The sequence below is a fragment of the Pinus tabuliformis genome, chromosome 1_2 (assembly GCF_031772625.1).
Source record: "Pinus tabuliformis cultivar Carrire ecotype Pingquan chromosome 1_2, CPIR1, whole genome shotgun sequence".
NCBI lineage: Eukaryota > Viridiplantae > Streptophyta > Pinopsida > Pinales > Pinaceae > Pinus > Pinus tabuliformis.
The window spans coordinates 173,606,871-173,631,731 of record NC_142298.1 but is presented as its reverse complement, the minus strand read 5'-3'; the positions used below and the strand labels follow the sequence as shown (position 1 = coordinate 173,631,731).

The window sequence follows — 24,861 nt, the reverse complement described above, 5'->3', positions numbered from 1 at the left end:
TATTAAATTAAGCCTCATTAGATTTGTTACAAGTTTTTAGGGTTTACTTTTTAGTATAGTTTGTCTAAAATTTGATAAGAGATTTGTTGGAATTACAAGTTTGAATTGTGAAGATTATAATTCTAATTCATGTATATAGTCAAAAACCCAATTTAAATAACACAAATTAAGATGTGACCAAAAACATTTTCACCACATTCGAACCAAAAACTCTAAAACATCTCATCTTTAAACAACCCTTTAAATTAATTCTTTTATCTAACAGGGATTCTCTCATTTGTTTCCATCAATTCCCTATTAAACCTTAGACTGCACAAAGAAAAATTGTAAAAAAAAATATTTGCATGCTCATAAAACTACTTGCAAATAGATTCTAAACACCAAAACTCCAAACGATATTTTTCATTATTCTTTATCTCTCATACTGCTGCAAAAATAATGGAGATCATGGAAATACAGCCTCCCCCAACAAAACTCAGATGCTTGAGTTCATGGAATCGACTGCGAGTTATTAAACATTCACCATCAAACCTAAGCAAAACAAGTTAAAATCCCTGTGGGAATACGTCATATAGTATTACAATGGGCAATGTTTTCAAGGCCTGAAATCTACAAATTCAAAAATCCTTCAACCTTTGTTCAAGTCTCGTTTGAATTTCATTTGAGGGCAGCTTCATAATAGAAGAAGAGCCCCAGTAGCCATAGCTAAAGCCATAATAACATCAATAAATTGTTGGGCACTTAGAAATATTGTAGCAGAGGAAGCATGGGCTGATGAAGGAGAAGAAGCACTAGTCCCTTCGAGAGACAAGTTATCAACTGCTTCAGGAGCAAGGGCTGGAAAAGGACTTAGAAGACCAAATATGTCTTCAGGCAGTAGAACTTTCCCCATAGTGTAAACTGCTACACGATCTGTAACACGCACACTGCCAGTGATTGGTGAGCTCACATAACTAGAGGACACAGTCATAGCCCCATTCTTTGCAGTGATATTCAGATTGTATTTCCCACCATTGCTACCAATTTCCATTGTGTTGGTGTTAAGTGTGAAACCAAATTCACGCAAGATTCTAGATCCTTCTAGATCAGATCTTTCTAGATCTCTAGGATTCTAGATCTTTCTACACCGCCATTAGTTTCTAGATCATTCCAGATCTCCATCTGAATCACATATAGGATTCTAGATCCTTCTTCTGCCTCTATAAATTTGTAATTTCTCTGGCCAAGGAATGCAAGCCAAGGCCCAAGCCTGTTATGTAATGCAAAGTGATTTCTGTTCTCCAGTGATTGTTTTATCTATTCCACTGTTTTTGACTGAGTAATCTTGTTGTTTCTCCATTTGTCTGTCTCTGTGAATTATTCTTTGCTATTGCCATCTAAGTCTCTAAGTATAAATCCGTTGTGTGTTATGTATGCTCTAGTCTAATAATTGGTATCAAAGCTAGGGTCAAATATCCACTATGCAAGCCGCTTAGTGCCATCGCCTTACTTTGGCAGCGTTCATTAAAATGTTGGTTGTTACCCCTGGAGCTGTTGAAGGATCTGTCCAGGAGATAGTTGAGGAACGTTGGAACTAAAATACAGTTGCTGCAAGAAAAATAAGGTCGTGGATCTATGTTGAAACGTGTTGCTGGAGTTTGAAATGCAGAGATCCGTGGAGTTTGGAGTTGAAACGTGGTGTTCGTAAAAAAAAAATTCACATCAAGCTTGCACGTATACGTCAAGTTTTTTCTCAAACCAACATATGTATGTGTGAAATGTGAAAAGGTTAAAACATTATATATGTTTTTATATTTATTATGAAACATATATAATTATATGTTGGAATTTTGAAAAGTATATTTTGAAAAGGAGCAAGAATTTTGAAAAGGGTATTTTAAAAGGAGGAAGGTCATTATTACTAAATTTTAAAGAGTAATAATTAAAGTTTTATTTTTAAGTGGAGTTTTTGTGTTTTGGGGCATGAATTTGATTGAAAATGGAGACAACAGTTACAAATATGGAGAAGTTGAGCGGGGCTAATTTTTCCCTATGAAAATCACAGATGGAGGATACACTGATTTTAAAGGATCAGTATTTTCTGATTGAGGGAACAACAAAGAAACCCTCATCGATGACAAATGAAGAGTGGAATAAGCTAGATAGAAAGGCGATTGCAACAATCTGCCAATATTTAGCAAAGAATTTTTATTTCAATGTGTCCGGAGAAAAGACGGCTGAAGGATTATGGAAGAAGCTCCATGATCTATATGAGAAGAACACGACATCAAACAAAGTGTTCTTCATGAAGAAGCTTTATAATCTCAAAATGAAGGAGGGTGCTTTAGTTGCCGAGTAGTTGAATGCATTTAATATTATTACTAATCAACTTGCCTCTATTAAAATCATTTTAAATGATGAAATTAGAGCTATTTTACTAATGTGTTCTATGCCAGACAGCTGGGAAAATTTAATTGTAGCTACGAGCACTTCAACAACTACAGGGACCCTGAAGTTTGATGTCAGTAGAAGTTTAATGAATGAGGAGCTGCAACGCAAGTCAATTGCAGAAAACTAGGGAGGAGAGGCTCTAGCTCTAGCTGATCGTGGTAGGAGAATGGATCGAGGTCGGCAAGGGCAATCAAGATCGAGAGGCCAATCAAAATCAATGAGAGGTAGAATCATCTGCTTTCATTGTGGCAAACCCGGGCACATGAAGAAAGAATGTCGATTCTGGAAGAAAGGACGAAAGGATCAGAGACCGTCCAGTACAAATCACAAGTCATCCAGCACAAATGAAGGTGAGACTACTGTTGTAGCCACAGATGGTGATGTGTTATTTACTGTTTCAGTAAAGGATGCATGTGTATATACATCTAGTAGTAGCTTTGATTTGATCCTTGACTCTGGAGCATCTCACCATGTAACCCCATGCAAAGATAGTTTTGTTTCATATAATCCTAGTGATTATGGTAGAGTGCATTTGGGGAATAATCATTTTTGCAGTATTGTTGGAATGGGATATGTCCAAATCAAGATGAAAGATGGAAAATATATATTTTTGAAACAGATCAGGTATGTACCAGAAATGTGCATGAGTTTAATCTCTATGGGATGACTGGATGATGAAGGCTATTCGACAAGCTTTGGAAAAGGAGGCTGGAAAATTAGCAAAGGTGCATTGGTCATGGCCAAAGGACCCAAGACAGGAACATTATACACATTGCAGACACTGATAGAAAAATCAAATTTGGATGTTGTCACAAAAGAAGGAAATTCAGCAGATCTGTGGCATAAGCATTTGGGTCACATGAGCGAGAAGGGCTTAAAAATCCTTGTTGGTAAAAATTTATTGCCAAGTTTGAAATCCTACAATCTTTATCTTTGTGAGCATTGTATATATGGTGGACAAAGAAGGGTTTCATTCCTTAGAGGTGGCCATGATAGAAAGAAAAATGTGTTAGAATTGGTACACTCAGATGTGTTTGGCCCTGTTAACATCAAATCATTAGGATGAGCATCATATTTTGTAACATTTATAGATGATGCATCCAGGAATGTTTGGGCATATCCTATGAAAAATAAAAGTGAAGTATTCGGAATATTTCAAAAATTCCATGTTGTTGTTGAAAGAAAGACTAACAAATTGCTAAAGTGTTTAAGAACAGATAATGGTGGAGAATATTGTTCAACTGCATTTAAGGAATATTGTAACAGGTTTGGCATAAAGCATGAGAACACTGTGCCTAGTACTTCTCAACAGAATGGTGTCGCAAAAAGGATGAATCGCACCATTATGGAAAAGGTGTGAAGTATGTTGTCCAATTCTGGTTTGGAGAAGAATTTTTGGGTTAAAGCAGTCAAGATCGCTTTCTACCTCATAAATAGATCTCCAACTACAGCCTTGGATGGCAGTATCCCTAAAGACGTTTGGACTGGTAAGAATTTGAATTATTCTCACTTGAAAATCTTTGGATGTGAAGCATTCGTACATATTCCCAAAGAAAATAGAACTAAGCTAGATGATAAATCTATGAAATGCATTTTTTTGGGATATGCAGATGAAGATTTTGGTTATCGTCTATGGGATCCAGTCAAACATAAAATTACTAGAAGCAGGGATGTTATATTTAATGAGTCAGAAATGTTCAAGAGGACTGTAGGTGAGTTGGAGGTGAAGAAGGTTATTGACAAGTTTGAAGAGCAGCAGGAAAACATACCACCAATACAAGAAAATGAACAGCAAATTCAAGAGCATGAAGAACAACAAGTGGAAAATGATGAACAACAACAAGAAGGAATCTTGCAGGAACCTTTATAGGATATTCAACCTGACAATGCACCACCATAGTTGGTTCACAGATCTTCTAGGCCTCATAAGCCTTCACAAAGGTATCCTCCCTCAAACTATATTATGTTGACTGATGAAGGTGAATCTAATTGTTTTCAAGAAGCTTGAAAAGTCGAGCACAATAAAGAATGGAAGAAAGCAATGGAAGAAGAAATGAACTCTTTGCAGGAAAACAAAACTTAGGAGTTGGTAAACCTTCCAAAAGGTAGAAAATCTCTACAAAACAAATGGGTGTACAAGATTAAGCATGAAGGTGACGAAAAGAATGAGAGTTATAAAGCAAGGTTGGTGGTGAAAGGTTTTGCCCAAAAAGAAGGTATTGACTTCACTGAAATTTTCTCACCTGTTGTTAAAATGTCATCCATTAGAGTCATTCTTAGTCTAGTTGTTGCTTTAGACCTAGAATGTGAACAATTAGATGTAAAAACTGCATTCCTTCATGGTGAATTGGAGGCAAAAATTTATATGGAGCAGCCAGAAGGCTTCATAGAAAAAGGCAAAGAAGGCCTTGTTTGTAGGTTGAAGAAGAGTCTCTATGGGTTGAAACATGCACCTCAAAAAAGGTACAAGTAATTTGATTCATTCATGATGGAACATGGTTTTTAGAGGTTGGAAGCTGACCATTGTGTCTATATCAAGAGGTATGATCAAGGAAAGTGTATCATATTATTGTTATATGTGGATGACATGTTGATTGTTGGGCATGATAAGAATAAGATCAATAGGTTGAAGAAAGATTTGGGTAGCAAATTTGCAATGAAGGATTTGGGACCAGCACAATAGATATTGGGCATGTGGATTATGCATGACAGGAAAAACAAAAGGTTGTGGCTGTCACAAGAAAAATATATCAAGAAGGTGCTTGACAGGTTTAATATGAAGGATGCCAAGCTAGTTGGCACACCCCTTGCAGCGCACTTCAAGCTGAGTACTGAATTATGTCCTAGTGATGACAAGGAGAAAGAAGAGATGAGCAAGATTCCTTATGCTTCAGCAGTTGGCAGTTTGATGTATGCCATGATATGCACATGACCAAACATTGCATATTCAGTGGGAGTAGTGAGTAGGTTCCTTGCCAATCCAGGCAAACAACATTGGCAAGCAATAATTAAATGGATTTTGAGGTATGTCAAGGGTACTAGTCATTATGTTTTGGTCATGATGAGACTGTGCTTGAAGGATTTATAGATGCAGATATGCTTGGATATATGGATACCAGAAAGTCCACTACAGGTTATTTGTATACATTTGCAGGTGCAGCAGTATCTTCGGTGTCAAGGCTACAAAGAATAGTAACCCTCTCTACAATAGAAGCATAGTACATAGCTACAACAGAAGCTTGTAAAGAGATGTTGTGGATGCAGTGATTCCTAGGAGAGATAGGAATAAAGCAGGACAAGTATGTGTTATATTGTGATAGTCAGAGTGCCATTCACTTGGCGAAAAACCCAGTGTTTCATTCAAAAACCAAGCACATTGACTTAAGGTACCTTTGGATCCGGCATGTGTTGGAGGAAGAACAATTATCCTTGGAAAAGATCCATATAGATAGGAACCCTGCTGATATGCTCACTAAGATTCTACCACGAAATAAACATGAGTTATGTAGAGGCATGGTAGGACTCGGTTTGACTTGATGACTCTTATTTGGCTTCAAGTGAGAGAATGTTAAGTGTGAAGCCAAATTCACGCAGGATTCTAGATCCTTCTAGATCAGATCTTTCTAGATCTCCGAGATTCTAGATCTTTCTACACCGCCATGAGTTTCTAGATCATTCTAGATCTCCATCTGAATCACATATAGGATTCTAGATCCTTCTTCTGCCTTTATAAATTTGTAATTTCTCTGGCCAAGGAATGCAAGCCAAGGCCCAAGCCCGTTATGTAATGCAAAGTGATTTATGTTCTCCAGTGATTGTTTTATCTTTCCATTGTTTCTGACTAAGTAATCTTGTTGTTTCTCCATTTGTCTGTCTCTGTGAATTATTCTCTGCTATTGCTATCTAAGTCTTTGATTATAAATCCACTGTGTGTTATGTATGCTCTGGTCTAACAGTTGGCAGGGTTGCTGAAGTTCTGGAAACCTAACAATGTGTAGAACTTGGGAATGCAATGGGCCAACAACACTTCTTTCTTCTGATCAACTGTCAGATTGGACAGCATTTTCTTTGGGAGTGAAGATAATGCAGCATCATATGGTGAAACTTTGTGTTGTTTGCCTGTGTTTGTAGAGTGGTGAGCAGGTTGCTAGATTCCAAAAGACTCAACAGAGTCTTGAATGGCCCAGCTAATGATAGCAGATCTTTCAGATTGGTGAAGACTGGCGTTGGTGGAGGTGCAGGTGTTGGCGCCGGCGTTGAGGTTGGGATTAATTTGGGTGTTCTTTTAGCTGCCAGAACTACCATGCTTGCATTCTGATGACTATGGCTACTACTTTCAACTATTCCTACCATAACAATGAAACAAGCCAGGTTCTGGATAACAGCAGCACAGTTCTGATTAGATCTGCTACACCACCTGATTACACAATGAAATTAAGTTAGATTCAATAAAGCCTATTCATACTATTGCGGATTTTAAAATATTCTCAAATGTCAGCGATTTCATATTAATTCTATTTTTCAAGCCTTCCCATACATTATTGTACTCTACTGTATTGGCTATTTCGAACCGATCAAACCCACTAAAACACGATACTTTAATCACCAAAAACAGGAGCACCCATCTCATCAATGTTAGTCACATGTGTCTAGGAATGAATCAGAAGCAAATTCCTCACCAGAGAACCTAAAAGCAATTGAAGTTCTAGTGTCAAATAAAATTTGAAACAGATACATGCATAAATATGGAAAATTGCAAAGATGAAATGTATTTATCACCCAGAAAAATTTGATAGGCTGCTGCAATACTTGGAACAATGGAGCAACTGAGAACCCTAATTCCTCACAGATGGATTCGATTTGACAATGGAAAGTTGAGACTAATTTATATTCAGACCACACTAACCAAGTTTTGCAGGATTACGATGTTGTTGCTGGGTGGCGTGCATGGTTGGGCTGTACCTAGCAACTAATTCTTGGTAAAGTAATGTATAATTTTCAGTCACTTGGTAAGGTCAAATTTAGCTATTCAAAATGGAAGGTGTCACATGACACGTCATCAACATTGGCATTATTTTGTTTACTTTTATTGCATTTTCGAGATGTCTGTGGGGGATCATATATTTTATGACGACCGCCATTAATTGGGATCTCAGGTGAGATCACAGTGATAGATTAGTTGATATTACCCACATATTTGTTTGATGGTGTTTACTCTTCCTTTGGTGTTGGTACTGTGGCCAGACAGCAAGCCATCCCATGCTTCTAGATCACGCCACGCTTATATCAGTTGTTTGCTTTTCCGCATTTTCATTGTTATTGGTTGGAAATGAAAATATTTTCATTTCCAAGCCAACATCATTATAGAAAGTCCCGGAAGAAATAAAAGGCTGGGAGAGCGACATTGAGAAAAAGAAAAAGTTCAAAAAATGTGTTGTCAATGGACAACGACCAGGGCAGTGAATTTTAGGTATCCATTTGGTTTTTTTTATGTTACTCTGGAATTAAAATGACGTTTGGAATATTTTAAAATTATGGTTGATTGGTAAGACTATTTAGTCAAATTTTTTGCTTTACAGGGTGTAGCCTAGTTATCTTTATAATTTTGTAACCTACAGATTAATATTTAGTGTTTTTATAACTTCATCAACTATGAATAATATGAGATTTTCCTTTTTATGATAATAGAGTTCGTGAACTGCCCCTTGTATAGGTTTAGATGTATAAATGGGGATTCTGGATTTGGAAATCATGTTGGTATATATACATATATATATAAGTTATAGTTTTTGTTTTTATTTGAGTTTTTTAATTTGTTTTTTGGGATTATTTAGGTTAATTTGTCATTTTTTTTTCCTCTACGTCTATCTTCCTATGTCTTTGTTTTTCCTCTCTTCCCTACCAACCTCCCTCTCTCTATCTGCCCCATCACTCTTTCACTTTCTCTTTCTCTTTCTCTCTCCCCACCTTCCATCTTTGTCACTATATCTCTCCCTCTTTCTCCCCCCTCTCTTCCCTTCACTTTGTTTGCTATCATCATTTGGATCCTTAGTTAAGATAGATCTATGTTGGTTTTTACTAATATTTGCTTCACATAAATTTCACATCTTTAAATATAAAAGTATTCTCATTTTTAATTTTATTAAAGCTTTAATTTAATTTATATGGGAATATTTTTAATAGTCCTGAGGATAGAGGGTTTATATATATCTCAAAACTAATTATCACCCTTATCCTATTAGCTTCAAATAAAAAATGTTATAAAATTAAATTAAAATAAAATATTTTTATTGTGAAATTAGTTATGGTTTTTTGGCATGTGGTATTGATAAACCATGGTATTGTGACAAAGCCTATTTACAAGTTAATAATATCCATGGTCAAGGGAGGGTGAATATCCTTGGTTAAGAATCTTGTCATATTGTTATAAAATATTTATTGTGAAATAAGATATGATTTTTTGGCATGTGGTATTGATAAGCCATGGTATTAGCCCATGCTATTGTAACAAAGCTTATTCACAAGTTCGCAATATCAATGACAAAGGGGTGAATATCCATGATTAAGAACATGTCATATTGTTATAAAATATTTTGATTTTGAAATAAGTTATGTTTTTGGGCATGTGGCATTGATAAGCCATGGTATTGTAACAAAGTCTATTTACAAGTTAATAATATCTATTGTAAAGTTGGGATGAATATCCATGGTTAAGAATATTTTCATATTGTTATAAAATATTTTGATTGTGTGTCATGTCCCTTCTCAAACACATTTGTAACAGGGTGATGCTACACAATTTTGCACAATTTTGGCTAAGGAAGAGAACCCATCACTGACTTAGGGACTTAGCAAGCAATTCAACTTAATTTGGTTGCTAGTAGAATGTGGGGGCCACCCACATGGCAATTCGAATTGACCCATTTGAATAACTTGAAGGAAAAGTCGAATAGGTGGATGGAGGGGCCCACATGAGGCAAGGGAGGCCCAAGGATTTATAAGGAGGGAGAAACTCTCATTTTGGCATTCATTCATACCTCTTGCAAACAAAATCACTTGATTGTTCACTCTGTTGTTTAGTTGAGTCAACCGGCTATTAGCCATGAATCTCTCAAGTGGGAGATTCAACCTCTACTTTGGGGGACCATCTGTGCCCGCCTTAGAAAGGCAGTTTTATAAGGATTTCAGGAGTTCCGGGGAAGTGGCATAGCACCACCAACCAGCGCAAAGCAGAGAGTGCGTATTTCTAGGCAGCCAAAGAACACATAGAGGGAGATAAAGGCCATCAAAGATCAGATTGTTTGCCAGAGAGTTAGAGAGCTGAGATAGCAACAATAGGCCAACATTCTTGTTGAGTTTTATAGCCACCAGAGCCAACATTCTAGTAGTTAGAATTATTGGGCTAGGGGACAGTGCAGAAGCCACTCAACAGGTTTTTGTGGAGCTTAGGAGTAGGTTTCTTACGCCAATATTTCACCTAGGAAGTCACGGATTTGATAGCAAGGGTCAGCCCAACAGCCAAGTGGTCTAACAAAAAGTAAAACAAGTAACTAAAATAAGATAAGAGAAAATAATGTATATAGAAGGTAACAAAACTAATGTGTGGAAAGGGATGTGCAGTAGATAAGTGGTATTGAGACAGGCAAGGGAAACTAGACGGCGGGTAAGGAATTGATCCATCAGTTCCTTAAAAGAGAAGAAGGGTAATTCAATGGGTGGGCAACCCTCCATCGTTCTAGGATGAAAGGGAGAAATAAAGGTAAGGGTAAGGTAAATGCCATCCCTAAAAGAGAAGACATAGGCAGTTGATCGCCCAGTAGCATAGGCACAATACTATCGTAGCTATTAGTAGCAGAGGCAAAGGTATGAGTTGATGAACCTTTTGATCCACCATATCTAGGCGCAAAGCCAATAATAGACCCTGCAGCATCTCTTCATGTCTCGGCACATTGAAAATCACCCCATTTTGCATCATGGGGAACCAACCCACCAGCTAGCAATATAGTCCCACCATGGCTATGCCTAGATTTCATTTGATGGCAAGCCTCAACTAGTAGTAAGATAGCCCACCACGGCTACGCTTAGATTTCATTATATTTCCATATACAACAAAGAAAAAAATTCTATAAGCAATGGACCACCCTTACAACAGAATTGGTTCTTAATAGAATCTACTGTTTCCTCTAAATATATAGAAACTGGCCAAGAGTATATTGATATAAGGGCCTGGGTCGCCGGTCCCTCGAAGAGTCCTTACTGTGGAAGGGGAAACCCTTAAAATAGAATGCCCTTAAAGGGAGACTTAAATACCTTATTTGGTTGGTCCAGAACTTGCTTACTCCGTGCCTTCCTTCGCTATGCTCTTTGAGGGGAATAAATATAGGGAGGGCTAGAACCTTATCTTCTAGCTAGCGATTTGAGGTAGAGAAATATACGGGCCTTAACTTCAAAGGGGGCCTTATTATTCAAGTAGGTTTGCCTATAACGTTACAGGACCTTTTTAATTGAGGGGAAGAAAGGAGCGGAGCCTTTTCTAGCTATTTATTAAATGAAATGTGCTCCTTCGCTCACTTTACCGTAGGGAGGATGAGGTTAATCATTGAATATATTAAATGAATTTGGGGGATAGCTTTTATGTGGTCAGGATTTATCCCTAGGCATTTGGGGGTGTTAGAGAACTTGTCCTTCCAACTTGTCCTGATTAACACAAATTGGCCTTTTGAGGCAAGCAAAAAAAGAATATAATCCGGTTCTAGGTATAGCCCTAACTGGTCTGCTTCCTGTGAAGCAAGCAGGGTGCCGGGCCTGCTGAGAACCTCAATCAAAAGGAATCAGTTGGCTGGCTTGCTTTTAGTCAGGTAGGTACGCTCGCCCTTATATACCAAATTATACCCTTCCAGCTCTGCTTTCATGCTTGTAAGATTACCAGTTCTTCTATTCTCTTATCTGGGGCATTAAGGATCCGACCTTCCTTTAGTGCCTTTTTAGACGATGCATGTTCATGCCATTCGATACACCTCACACATGGGAATGCCAAGCCTATTTCTCACTGCTTTTATTATTAGAACCAGTAAAGCCAGATACTTGCCACGGAGGAACCGATTAAGTTAGACCTGCCAGATACGAGCCAGCCATATTCGCATTCCAGGAATAAGGTAGACCACCTAGACCGAAGTGGAGACCATTGCCACTGGGTCATTGTCAATCTCTAGAATTGATGGAAGCTATAGTAAGTGCAGCTAGTATGTAAGCTAGTCTGTGCCAGTCTCATTTACATAAGGTCATTGGGAAGAGATGTTAGTCTTTGCCAGTTTCATTTAAGCCTTAAGGTATTCGGACGTGAGAGTGTGGAATGCGAAAGTAAGGCCCGGAAAAGGCGGCTCACACAGGCAGGTCGGAGGGTAACGAAAAGATGATATCTCCAGCCAGCCAGAATAGTCTATTAGCAGGCTCCCAGCGGGTCCTCATCTCGAGTCCTTTCCTCGCTCCAGTGGGATAAACCTACCTTCCTTAGGAAAGATGCTGCTGAGATAGATCGAGATCAAAGCGAAGCCAGAAACCAGATGCTTGAGTTTAGCCCCAATATCACAATATAAGGAGTCACTTTATGAGAGAAAGAAGTAGTCCTCTGCCTCTATCCACATCAAGCGATGAGATCCCCTTCCTTCTCGTATCGGCGTGATGTGGCTGCTTCTGGAAAGGCCCTTAAGCAAGCCAAGCACGGAAGAGGCCAAATTATAGGGTAAAATTGAATACCCGGAAATGGGCGTGGGGGATCCCCAATAAACCAACCAATAGATCTTTTCTAAAATTTGGGGGCATTTCCAAGAGAATTTACAAGTAGTTTCCAGCAGGCAGAGTTTTGTAGTTGCAACTAAGTTTGGGTTCAAAGGGGTTCAAATTTCAAAAGTATAAACCAGCTAAAATCGTTTTTGGGTTTTTGACAAGGAATCAAAATATAAAGTTTCATAATTTTCTGAGCACCGGAGGTGGGGTTTTAATTCGTATCTTTGCAGCAGACAGTGTAGAATTGTTGGGGATTGAATAGTGCCTTTGGGGGTCGATTTTGGGAAGTCCAAATTGGGCCAAACAATTTATGGGTTTTTGTGGGTTTTAGCCAAGGCATTTGTGGCTGAAGTTTCATCATTTTCTGAGCACCAGAGGAGGAGTTTCTTGCAATCCCTTTCCAGGCAGCAATGAAGTTTTTTAGTCAATGCGGAGCATTAGAGGAGCAACCATTTCCAGCATTTGAGATCATTGTATTATCACCTGGGTTCTGTCACGCTTGCCATTGAGGCAAGCCCAGGTGCATTCCTCCATACTATTGTACTTACTCCATTTATTAATAAAATGGCTCAACTAGTTCCTAATTCCAGAGTTTTTATGAGCATTTGCTTATTGTTTAAAATTTTTGTGTTGTAAATCATTTTTTCTTTGCATATCACTATTTATTTAAGTTTGGAGCATTACAGTGGTATCAGAGCGTGATCTTGGCCCAACTGTGGGAAATTAGCCAGAAGATCATGGAAGCTTTGGGTATGAGTGCACAGTGACGGGTTAAACTGGAGACAAACCCATGGCTCACAGGAAATTCAATATGCAAAAATTATGGGGTAAAATTCATTGGGACGATGAGAGGTTGGCCCAATTGAGGAGGGTGACAGACCAAACCCATCCTAAGCCTTACAAAAAAGACGTTAAACGTGAGCAAGCCATGGGGTGCAGCCATCTACATTGTGTGGAGAAAGTTGACCAGATCAGGGCACCAGATCTCCTAAAAAGGAGTAGACAAGACAAAGACGATTAGAGGGTGAGACTAGGGGGAATTTTTGCTAGTGGAGACCAGGCTTTAGATATCAGGAACCTGAGGAGGAGGTTGAGCATGATGCTGAGAGCCCATAAGATGGTGACGAGCACATCGATATACCCATGTGGCGCACAAGTGACATTTATTAGAGACCTCTTTGATAGCTCCAGCTGACACCCTGGTAGAGAGGATAGAGCCTACTCGCATAGAGCAATTTCTTGAGGGGGTGCCATCCTTGGAGTAGATGCCAACAATTGTTGAGTTATCTGGAGCTGTGATTGACTTTACAGGTGATAGATGCCCATGGCAGTTCCATCATTTTCAGGGCGACCTTCTAGCATTAAAAAGGAAGGTTGCGTTAGTGCGAGAGGCGATTCTGCAGCAGAACGAGGAGCTAGAGGGCATGAGAACGGTTTGTGCCGAGCCCATGACCAAATTGACTCAGGTTGGGGAGCAGTTGGATTCCCTATTGGTGCAACTAGAGTGCACATTGGACAGAGGGAGACAGAGCTACCTAGTCAGATTGTATGTATTGACCAGGATAGGGAGATGAGACGACCTGAACAGTCGGTTGACTCAGATAAAAAACATAGTGAACAGTCAAGTGATTTTGTTTGCAAGATGTATGAATGAATCCCAAAATGAGAGTTGCTCCCTCCTTATAACTCCATGGGTCTCTCTTGCCTCATGTGGGCCCCTCCATCTACCTATTCGAATTTCCCTCCAAGGTATTTTAATCGGCCAATTCGAATTCTCATATGGGTGGCCCCCACATTCCACTAGCAACCAAATTAAGTTGAATTGCCTCCTAATTCCCTAAGTCGAAAATGATGGGTTCTCTTCCTTAGCCAAAATTGTGCAAAATTATGCAGCAGCACCCTGTTACAAATGTGTTTGAGAAGGGGCATGACAGTCCTCCACTCCCAAATGTTGCTTTCCCTCAAGCAGCCTCAAAGATGGGTTCTCCAATATGTGCTCACCCTCCTAGGTGGCATCCTCATTCGACAAGTTCTTCCAACACTCCCAAAACCGCTTGTCCCCAAGAAATCCTTGAACGAGCATCCTCTCTAACTATTGCTCATTGTTGTCACTACAACATGTGCCAAGGTCCCAAATGTGCCACTGAATCGTTCGTGACCTTAGCATTGTCCTGATATGAAAGAATCCTTCGATACCAGGGTCTCACGCCATCTTGTCCAACATGAAGCTCCCCTCACTCCACTCACTATCCTGCCCAGTGCAAGTACCAAAATACCCTTGCTCCATCAGTGACTCGCTAAATCCCAATGGAAGATATGTATGATCTCCCCCTGCAGTAGCAGGTGCATCCTTAAAGGTTATTGAGCTGTGAAGAGTTGTGATGCCCCAATTCCCTACTAGTCCCAGAGTGGTGCCACCATGCTGATGTTGCGCTACTCTGACTATGTCACACTCCCCATCATGTGCAGACAATATCCTCCTCTCCTGGAACTCGATGGTGGAATACTGAAAGAGGCAAGACACGTCTTACCTAGGTATATCCATGGCACCAAGGCCTACCCATCCAAATCTAATTCTATATCTATGCAACAATAGAGAATGTCTGCCTCCCCATATGATGAAACATTCTGTGAACCCCCATGTCTCATCCCAAGAGCAAACTATATCACTTTCTGCCGCAAATCCGCTCATCACGAGTGATCAACCAATCAACTAAATCCTTGCATCCCGTAGGAAGAACTGTTGTGGCATAGCCCTAACAACAGATGGAATCCATTTGGCCCCCATCTCTAGTCCCTGCAGGCCACCCATATATAGGCTCCATATATCATGAACTAATCTCAGGCATGCTAAATTGTCTAGTGCCTACCACTGTGTAGTACTGATGACCACTGGAAACCACGTGTGCCAAATAACTACCCCATGAATGCAACGAATATATGGGTATCTAGTACGCGCATGATCTGGATTTAAACAGGAACACAACAAATTATAGAGATAACCATAAGCACAGAGATGCAGTGAAAATAATACATCATTTCATTAATGTAAAATACTGAAATATGCTTACAAACGGAAATGGAAATACACCAGCTAGGGCGATGGTAGCTTATCTATGAGAAAAGATGTGGTGGCTACATGCCTCTGAATTGTGTTACAATGAGGCTCGAAGGCCTATTTATTGTTGAGAAACAATGGAAAACCCTTAACATCCCAAAACCTAACCCTAGAAGATGAAACGCCAAATTGTGGGCCTCGTTTTGGGTAAGTTGGTACATCAACTTCCCGGGGTCGTAACTTTGGCACCCGATCTTCATTTGACGCATACAATATCTTGTTAAAAATATCTATCCCAGCACTACAACTTTGGGAAGAGCAACACTGGCCCATGGACCCATGTTGCTCCCAGATTTCCCAAAAAACGTTGTTTAGGGCCTCAAAACAGCTCTAGAAGTTCAACACCCGAAAAAACTGCTAGAAATAGTAAATTGTGCTACAATTACGGAAATTGAAAATTTGAAAGAGATAGTTGTTGGGGTCCAAGTGGGATAGGTGGGTGGCCACTAACATCCACCTAGATCAGCGGAATCAACTCAGTGTATGCGGATCCATCCTGCTCCTGCCAACCATCGCCATTGGTTTGGCTACTTGCCCCCTGGAGAATGTGTCAATACAATGTCGGGAACCCAAATACATACTAGCCCAACTATCTCAGCCGTACATGGTATCCTCTACTCATGCATGGTCCAGACATGCCCTGTGGAAATAGTGAAAAATGTCTCCCCTATGACCAACTCCCTAGGCATAGGATCAGTGATGAATGATATCCCATCCCTATCAATGATCACCTCATCCCTCGACCTGTGGATGTCAACTCGCACACTGACTTGATGCCCCTGCCAAGAAGTCTCCTCTCTATCGCACTAAGTGTAATCCAAATATCTTGAGTGAGCTCCCCATCCTCTGTTGCTTGTGCCCAAAGTGTCAAAGGACAACAACTAGATCTCCCATTCCTATAAGTGACGTAGAAGAGGGTCAGGAGTGTGAGTCCCTGCATATAACATCAAGTATCACTCTTCTATGTCCCCATCCATCCTGGGTGAACTACACCCAAAGGTATGACTGATATCTCTATCCACGAGTCTCCCTGGAGGCAACACTCCAAGACCTTGTTGTGCAGCACCATACGCCTCCGCATACCCCCAGTCATCCCAATACTCCTGGACACGCCACTGTACACAGCGACCTACCCCTGCTTCTTACCTGTGCCATTGCACCTGCCACTCCTTGCATGTACTCACTGCGATGTGAGGCACCCTCACTCCACAACGCAGTCCAACACACTACAACACACCACCATGCATCTCCATGCCCACCTGTAGACCACTACTCAACGCTATATGCTCCCACGCATCCTTAGATATGATGGCCTAGAGCTATGTCTCTACATGTGAAGCCACACTCGATCAGTATCCTCACCTCCACCATCGCATCATTATCCCCACCGATGAATGGATCTTCCCTCCAAATCCCCCTTGAGGGATCCGACAAGTGACTCTCCCTCTGTGTCAGCAGTGATGCCACCACTTCTTCACTCCTTTGTGTCCTCTATGCCCCGTAAAAATGTCAAGAGCCCCTAGCTCCATGCAAGGCACTTTCCGGTGGCCTGCCAATGCCATCTCCTCCAACAAACTCCTGCCAGAGTATGTTGATCACCTAGTGATCCCCTGTACAAATGCCATACCAAGAAAAACAAAAGAGTCTATCCATAAATTGGTCAGCAACTGGTGCTAACCAAGACTCCCCTAGTGAATGTGCATCCTCAACTGCTAGGTCAACTACACCATCCCGGTTGTAGTTAACTAACATACATGAGAAATGATAGGTCGTCCCTCCTGGATCCCAATGCCAGTCGAGGCTTCCAGCATCCCCCTACCTGGAAATTCTTTCTGAGCTCCACCTAGGTCCACTACATCTCCATGGTCCACTCCATCGGGTACCAACTCAAAATATCTCACCACCCAACCCCAAGAGAGGGATCGAATGCACAAACTCCCACACATAGAATAACCCCACATGTGGGTGTTGCACCCTGTGTAGCTCAGGTCATATCATCTCGTTATCTTGGTCAATACATATAATATGACTAGGTAGATCTGTTTCCCTCTCTCCAATGGGCCAAGGTAACCTAACAGTGCTACCAGCCCCATCTATGTATGCCCGAAGAGGGCTACTCTCATGCTCCAATGTGCACTCTAGTTGCACTAGTAGGGAATCCAACTGCTCCCCAATGTGAGTCAATTTGGTCGTGGGCTCGACACAAACTGCTCTCATGCCCTCCAGCGCCTCGTTCTGCTGCAGAATCACCTCTCGCACTAATGCAACTTTCCTTTTTAATGCTAGAAGGTTGGCCTGAAACTATGAAAATGCCATGGGCATCTATCACCTATAAACTCGATCACGGCTCCAGATAACTCAACAATTTTTGGCATCTCGTCTAAGGATGGCACCCCCTCAATAAATGGCTCTATGCCAGTAGGCTCTATTCTCTCCACTAGGATGTCAGATGGAGCTATCAAAGAGGTCTCTAATAAAGGTGACTCCTACACCACATGGGGTATATCGATGTGCTCCTCACCATCCTGTGGGCTCTCAGCATCATGCTCAACCTCCTCCTCAGGTTCCTCATATCTAAAGCTAGGTCTCCACCAACAAAAACGCCCCCCAGTCTCACCCTCTAACTTTCTTTGTCTTTGTCTTGTATACTCCTTTTCAAGAGATCTGGTGCCTTAATCTGGTCGACTTTTCCCACATGATGTAGATGGCTGCACCCCCACAGCCTGCTCACCTATAACGTCTTTTTTGTTAGGGTGAAGATGGGTTTGGTCTGTCACCCTCCTCAACTGGGCCAACCTCTCATCGTCCCAATGAATTTTACCCTAGAAATTCTGCATACCAGATTTCCCTTGAGCCATGGGTTTGTCTCCAGTTTCACCCATCACTATGCACTCATACCCAAAGCTTCCATGATCTTCTGGCTAATTTCACACAGTTGGGCCAAGATCACGCTCTGATACCACTGTAATGCTACAAACTTCAATAAATAGTGATATGCAAAGAAAAAATGATTTACAACACAAAAATTTTAAACAATCAACAATGCTCATAAAAACTCTGGAATTAAGAATGAGTTGAGCCATTTTACTAATAAATGGAGTAAGTACAATAGTATGGAGGAATGCACCTAGGCTTGCCTCAATGGCAAGTGTGACGGAACCCAGGTGATAATATAATGATCTCAAGTGTTGGAAATGACTACTCCTCTAATGCTCTGCGCTGCCTAGAAAACTTCACTACTGCTTGGAAAGGAACTGCAAGAAAATCCTCCTCTGGTGCTTAGGAAATGATGAAACTTCAGCCACAAACGCCTTGGCCAAAACCCACAAAAACCCAGAAATTGTTTGGCACAATTTGGACTTCCCAAAATAAACCTCCAAAGGCACTATTCAATCCCCAGCAATTCTACACTATCTACTGCAAAGATATGGATTAAAACCCCACCTCTAGTGCTCATAAAAGTATGAAACTTTATATTTTGATTCCTTGTCAAAAACACAGAAAGGATTTTAGTTGGTTTAGACTTCTGAAATTCGACCCCCTTGGAGCCCAACCTCAGTTACAACTGCAAAACTCGACCTGCTGGAAACTACCTGTAAATTCTCCTGGAAATGCCCCCAAAGTGTTGGGCTGACCCTTTCTATCCAATCCTCGACTTCCCAGGTGAACTCTTGGTATAAGACACCTGCTCCTAAGCTCCACGAAAAACTACTGGGTCACCTCTACACTATCCCCTAGCCCAATAATTCAAACTACTAGAATGTTGGCTCTGTTGGCTATAAAACTCAGCAAGAATGCTGAGCTATTGTTGCTATCTCAGCTCTCTAACTCTCTGGCAAACAATCTGATCTTTTTTGGCCTTTATCTCCCTCTACGTATTCTCTCGCTGCCTAGAAATACACAGTCCCTGCTCTGCGCTGGTTGGTGGTGCTATGTCACTTCCCGGGAACTCCTGAAATCCTTGTAAAACTGTCTCTCTAGGGTGGGCATGGATGGTCCCCCAAAGTAGAGTTTGAATCTCCCGCTTGAGAGATTCGTGGCTAAACAACCGGTTGACTCAGCTAAACAACAGAGTGAACATTCAAGTGATTTTGTTTGCAAGAGGTGTGAATGAATCCCAAAATGAGAGTTGCTCCCTCTTTATAACTCCTTGGGCCTCCCTTACCTCATGTGGGCCCCTCCATCCACCTATTCAACTTTCTCTCCAAGCTATTCGAATGGGCCAATGTGAATTCCCATGTGGGTGGCCCCCACATTCCACTAGCAGCCAAATTAAGTTGAATTGCCTGCTAAGTCCTTAAGTCAATGATGGGTTCTCTTCCTTAGCCAAAATTGTGCAAAATTGTGTAGCATCACCTTGTTACAAATGTGTTTGAGAAGGGACATGACACACAATCAAAATATTTTATAACAATATGAAAATATTCTTAACTATGGATATTCATCTCAACTTTACCATTGATATTATTAACTTGTAAATAGACTTTATTACAATACCATTAGCCAATACCATGGCTTATCAATACCACATGCTCAAAAACATAACTTATTTCAAAATCAAAATATTTTATAACAATATGACATATTCTGAATGATGTATATTCACAGCTGCTTTGTCATTGATATTATGAACTTTGAATAAGCTTTGTTACAGTATGATGGGCTAATACCATGGCTTATCAATACCACATGCCAAAAAATCATATCTTATTTCACAATCTAAATATTTTATAACAATATGACAAGATTCTTAACCATCCATATTCACCCTCATTTTACCATGGATATTATTAACTTGTAAATAGACTTTGTTACAATACCATGGGCCAATACCATGTCTTATCAATATCATGTGCCAAAAAACCATAACTTATTTCACAATAAAAATATTTTATTTTAATTTTATTTTATAACATTTTTTACTTGAAGCTAATAGGAAAAGGGTTATAATTAGTTTTGAGATATATATAAACCCTCTATCCTCATGACTATTAAAAATATTCCCATATAAATTAAATTAAAGATTTAATAAAATTAAAAACGAGAATACTTTTATATTTAAATATGTGAAATTTATGTGAAGCAAATATTAATAAGAACCAACATAGATCTATCTTAACTAAGGATCATCCAAATGATGATAGCAAACAAAGCGAAGGGTAGGGAGGGGAGGGAGAAATAGGGAGAGATATGGTGACAAAGATGGAGGGTGGAGAGAGAAAGAGAAAGAGAAACCCAGAGAGTGATGGGGGAGACATAGAGAGGGGAAGGTGAGTAAGGGAAAGAGAACAAAAACATAAAAAAATAAAGGATTAACCTAAATAATCCAAAAAAAAAACAAATTAAAAAACTCAAATAAAAACAAAAATTATAACTTCAAAATTTTAAAAATAAAAATAAAATAAAAAAATACGCGATTTCCAAACCCAGAATCCCCATGTATGCATGGGCAGTGCACGGAGTCTATTATCATAAGGAGGAAAATCTCGTATTATTCATAGTTGATGAAAGTTATAAAAACACTAAATATTAATCTGTATGTTACAAAATTATACAGATAACTAGGCAACAAACTGTAAAGCAAAAAATTAAATAAAATAGATTTTGACTAAATAGTTTTGCTAATCCACCATAATTTTAAAATATTCCAAAAATCATTTTAATTCCAGAGTAACGTAAAAAAAACCAGATACCGAAAATTCACTGCCTGTGTCGCTGTCCATTGACAACTCATTTTTTGAATTTTTTTTTTTCTCAATGTCGCTCTCCCAGGCTTTTATTTCCTCTAGGACTTTCTATAATGGTGTTGGCTTGGAAATGAAAATATTTTCATTTCCATCCAATAACAATGAAAATGCAGAAAAGCAAACAACTGATATAAGTGTGACGTGATCTAGAAGCATGGGATGGTTTGCTGTCTGGCCACAGTACCAACACCAAAGGAAGAGTAAACACCACCAAACAAATATATGGGGAATACCAACTAATCTGTCACTGTGATCTCACCTGAGATCCCAATTATTGGTGGTCGTCATAAAATATATGATGCCCCACAGACATCTCGAAAATGCAATAAAAGGAAAACATAATAATGCCAATATTGATGACGTGTCATGTGACACCTACCCTAATCTCGGAGCTGGCTTTCCCTTCCATTTTGAATAGTTAAATTTGACCTTACCAAGCGACTGAAAATTATACATTACTTTACCTAGAATTAGTTGCTAGGTACACCCCAACCATGCACAACTAATAATCAGTTGCTCAGTACAGCCCAACCATGCACGCCACCTACCAACTACATCGTAATCATGCAAAACTTGGTTAGTGTGGTCTGAGTATAAATTAGTCTCAACTTTCCATTGTCAAATCGAATCCATCTGCGAGGAATTAGGGTTCTTAGTTGCTCCATCGTTCCAAGGATTGCAGCAGCCTATCAAATTATCAAAAATTTCTGGGTGACAAATCCATTTCAACTTTGCAATTTTCCGATATTTATGCATGTATCTGTTTCTAATTTGCTTTGACTCTAGAACTTCAACTGTTTTTAGCTTCCCTTGTGAGGAATTTGCTTCTGATTCATTCCTAGACATAATGTGACTAACCTTGATGAGATGGGTGATCCTGGTTTTTGTAATTAATGTAGCGTGTTTTAGTGGGTTTGATTGGTTAGAAATAGCCAATATAGTAGATTACAGTGATGTGTGGGAAAATTTGAGAAATAGAACTAATATGAAGTGACTTATATCTATCCGATTTTCAGAATATTCTAAAATCGGCAATGACATGAATAAGCTTCATTAGATCTAACATTATTTCATTGTGTGATCTTCATTAGATCTAACTTAATTTCATTGTGTGATCAGGTAGTGTGGCAGATCTAATCAGAGTGACAATGAAAAACTGTGCTTCCGTTCTCCAGATCCTGGCTTATTTGATTGTTATGGTGGGAATAGTTGAAGGTGGTAGTCATAGTCATCAGAATGCAAGCATGGTAGTTCTGGCAGCTAAAAGAACACCCCAATTAACCCAAACCCCAGCGCCAGCGCCAGCACCAGCACCAGCACCAGCACCAGTCTTCACCAATCTGAAAGATCTGCTATCATTAGCTGGGCCATTCAAGACTCTATTGAGTCTTTTGGAATCTAGCAACCTGCTCACCACTCTACAAACACAGGCAAACAACACAGAGCAAGGTATCACAATATTTGCACCATCTGATGCTGCATTCTCTTCTCTCCCAAAGAAAAGGCTGGCCAATCTGACAGTGGGTCAGAAGAAAGAAGTGCTGCTGGCCCATTGCATTCCCAAGTTCTACACATTGTCAGATTTCCAGAACTTCAGCAACCCTGCCAACACAATGGCAACTGGTAGCAATGGTGGGAAATACAATCTGAATATCACTGCAAAGAATGGGGCTGTGACTGTGTCCTCTGGTTATGTGAGCTCACCAATCACTGGCAGTGTGCGTGTTACAGATCCTGTAGCAGTTTACACTATGGGGAAAGTTCTGCTGCCTGAAGACATATTTGGTCTTCCAAGTCCTTCTCCAGCCCCTGCTCCTGAAGCAGCTGACAACTTGTCCCCTGAAGGGACCCATGCCTCTTCTCCTTCATCAGCCCATGCTTCCTCTGCTGCATCATTTCTAAGTGCCCAACAATATATTGATGTTATTCTGGCTTTAGCTATGGCTACTGGGGCTCTTCTGCTATTGTGAAGCTGTCCTCAAATGACATTCAAATGAGACGTGAACAAAGCTTGAAGGGATTTTCGAATTTGCAGATTTCAGTCCTTGAAAACATTGCCCATTGTAGGACTATATGAAATATTCCCTCAGCGATTTTAATTTGTATTGCTTAGGTTTGATGGTGAATGTTTAATAACTCGCAGTCGATTCCATGAACTCAGGCATCTGAGTTTTGTTGAGGGAGGCTGTATTTCCACGATCTCCATTATTTGCAGTAGCAGGAGCGTGAGAGATAAAAAAAAAAAAAATTTCCAGAGTTAAAATAATGAAAGATATTGTTTAAGAGTTTTGATGTTTGGTTTGATGTTTGGAATTGATTTGTAAGTAGTTTTATTTATATTTATGTAAATATTTTGTAAAATTTTATTTGTACAATTTAAAGTTTAATAGGGAATGGATGGAAACAAATGACAGAGTAGCTGTTAGATACAAGAATTAATTTAAGGGGTTGTTTAAACATGAGGTGTTTTGGAATTTTTGGTTCCAATATAGTGAAAATGTTTTTGTTACATCTTAATATGTGTTATTTAAATTGGGTTTTTGACTGTATATAGTGTTATTTAAATTAGGTTTTTGACTGTATATATGAATTTAGTAACTAAAAACTTTTGGAGACTTAAATTCTAGAGTCTTCACAATTCAAACTTTTAATTTTAACACGTTTCTATCAAATTTTAGACAAACTAAACCAAAAATAAACCCCAAAAACCTGTAACAAATCTACTAAGGCTTAATTTAATCCCTGATTGAGCAATAAAAAAATAATTTAATATATTATCGTAGAAGAGGATATTAATTTTAGAGGATATGACTAAATTATCATTATTGATTTTGTGATATTGTTTTAATTGTGTTTTAATTTTAAATAAATGTTGTGATTATAAAAAAAAAATTGTTAATTTAAAATATTAAAATTATTAATGTTAATATTAAAATATAATTAATATTAATATTAATATTATTTATCATTTTTTTATTAATATAGTAAACTTCTATTTTTATATTATTGATAAAGAGAACTGAAACTTAAATACAAAGTTGTGATTATTAAATTGAAAAAAAATTATAATATAGATATAATAATATTATATATTAATAATTAAATGTATTTATATTATTTTATATATACTAACTATTGATAGTGTGCAACTGATGAGAAAAGGTATAAATATAGGTTCATTTTAACGATGGATCTAACAAGTTGTTTTATATATATATATATATATATATATAAAATCTCGAGAGATTTAGTGATCCCTCATTGTCTAAAATGCAATTGTTAACCCATAAATGGATTCAATCCCTTAAATCTTCTTAGCCACTTAATTGTGTAAACTGCATAACTTAAAAATTGACCCACTATATAGAATAGTAAAATTACTTTAAATATTCTAATTATAATTGGAACTCAACCGAACTCAACCAATTGAGCTAACTCTTGAGGTTATATTAACCATATATAATATACACTTAATTTATTAAAATATTTTATTTGACATAACCATTGAAATATTTTATTTGTAAATCACATTTTCCACACTAAATATTTCTTTGTTATAATTATTTTTTCTAAATAAATTAATATTAATTAATTTTATATATTAAAATATTCTATATATAATTTACATTGATTTTTTTATTATTATTAATATTTATCAAATTTTACATATCAATTTTATAATAAAAATTACATTATTGATGATGATGATGATGATGATGATGATGATGATGTTAACGTCCACTGAGACCAAATTGGTCTATTAGACCTACAATTTTCTTA

The 24,861-nt window shown here is 38.8% G+C and overlaps 1 protein-coding gene and 1 pseudogene across 1 annotated transcript; one reads left to right on the top strand and one right to left on the bottom strand.

The window, feature by feature from the left end:
- Positions 1-673: 673 nt before the first annotated feature.
- Positions 674-7,060, bottom strand: LOC149205043 (fasciclin-like arabinogalactan protein 7; annotated as a pseudogene).
- Positions 7,061-22,229: 15,169 nt separating this feature from the next.
- On the top strand, positions 22,230-23,051 carry LOC149205042 (fasciclin-like arabinogalactan protein 7). Its single transcript, XM_089393408.1, has one exon. The coding sequence runs from the start codon at positions 22,230-22,232 to the stop codon at positions 23,049-23,051; it is 822 nt and encodes a 273-aa protein (XP_089249534.1).
- The last annotated feature ends 1,810 nt before the right edge of the window (positions 23,052-24,861 follow it).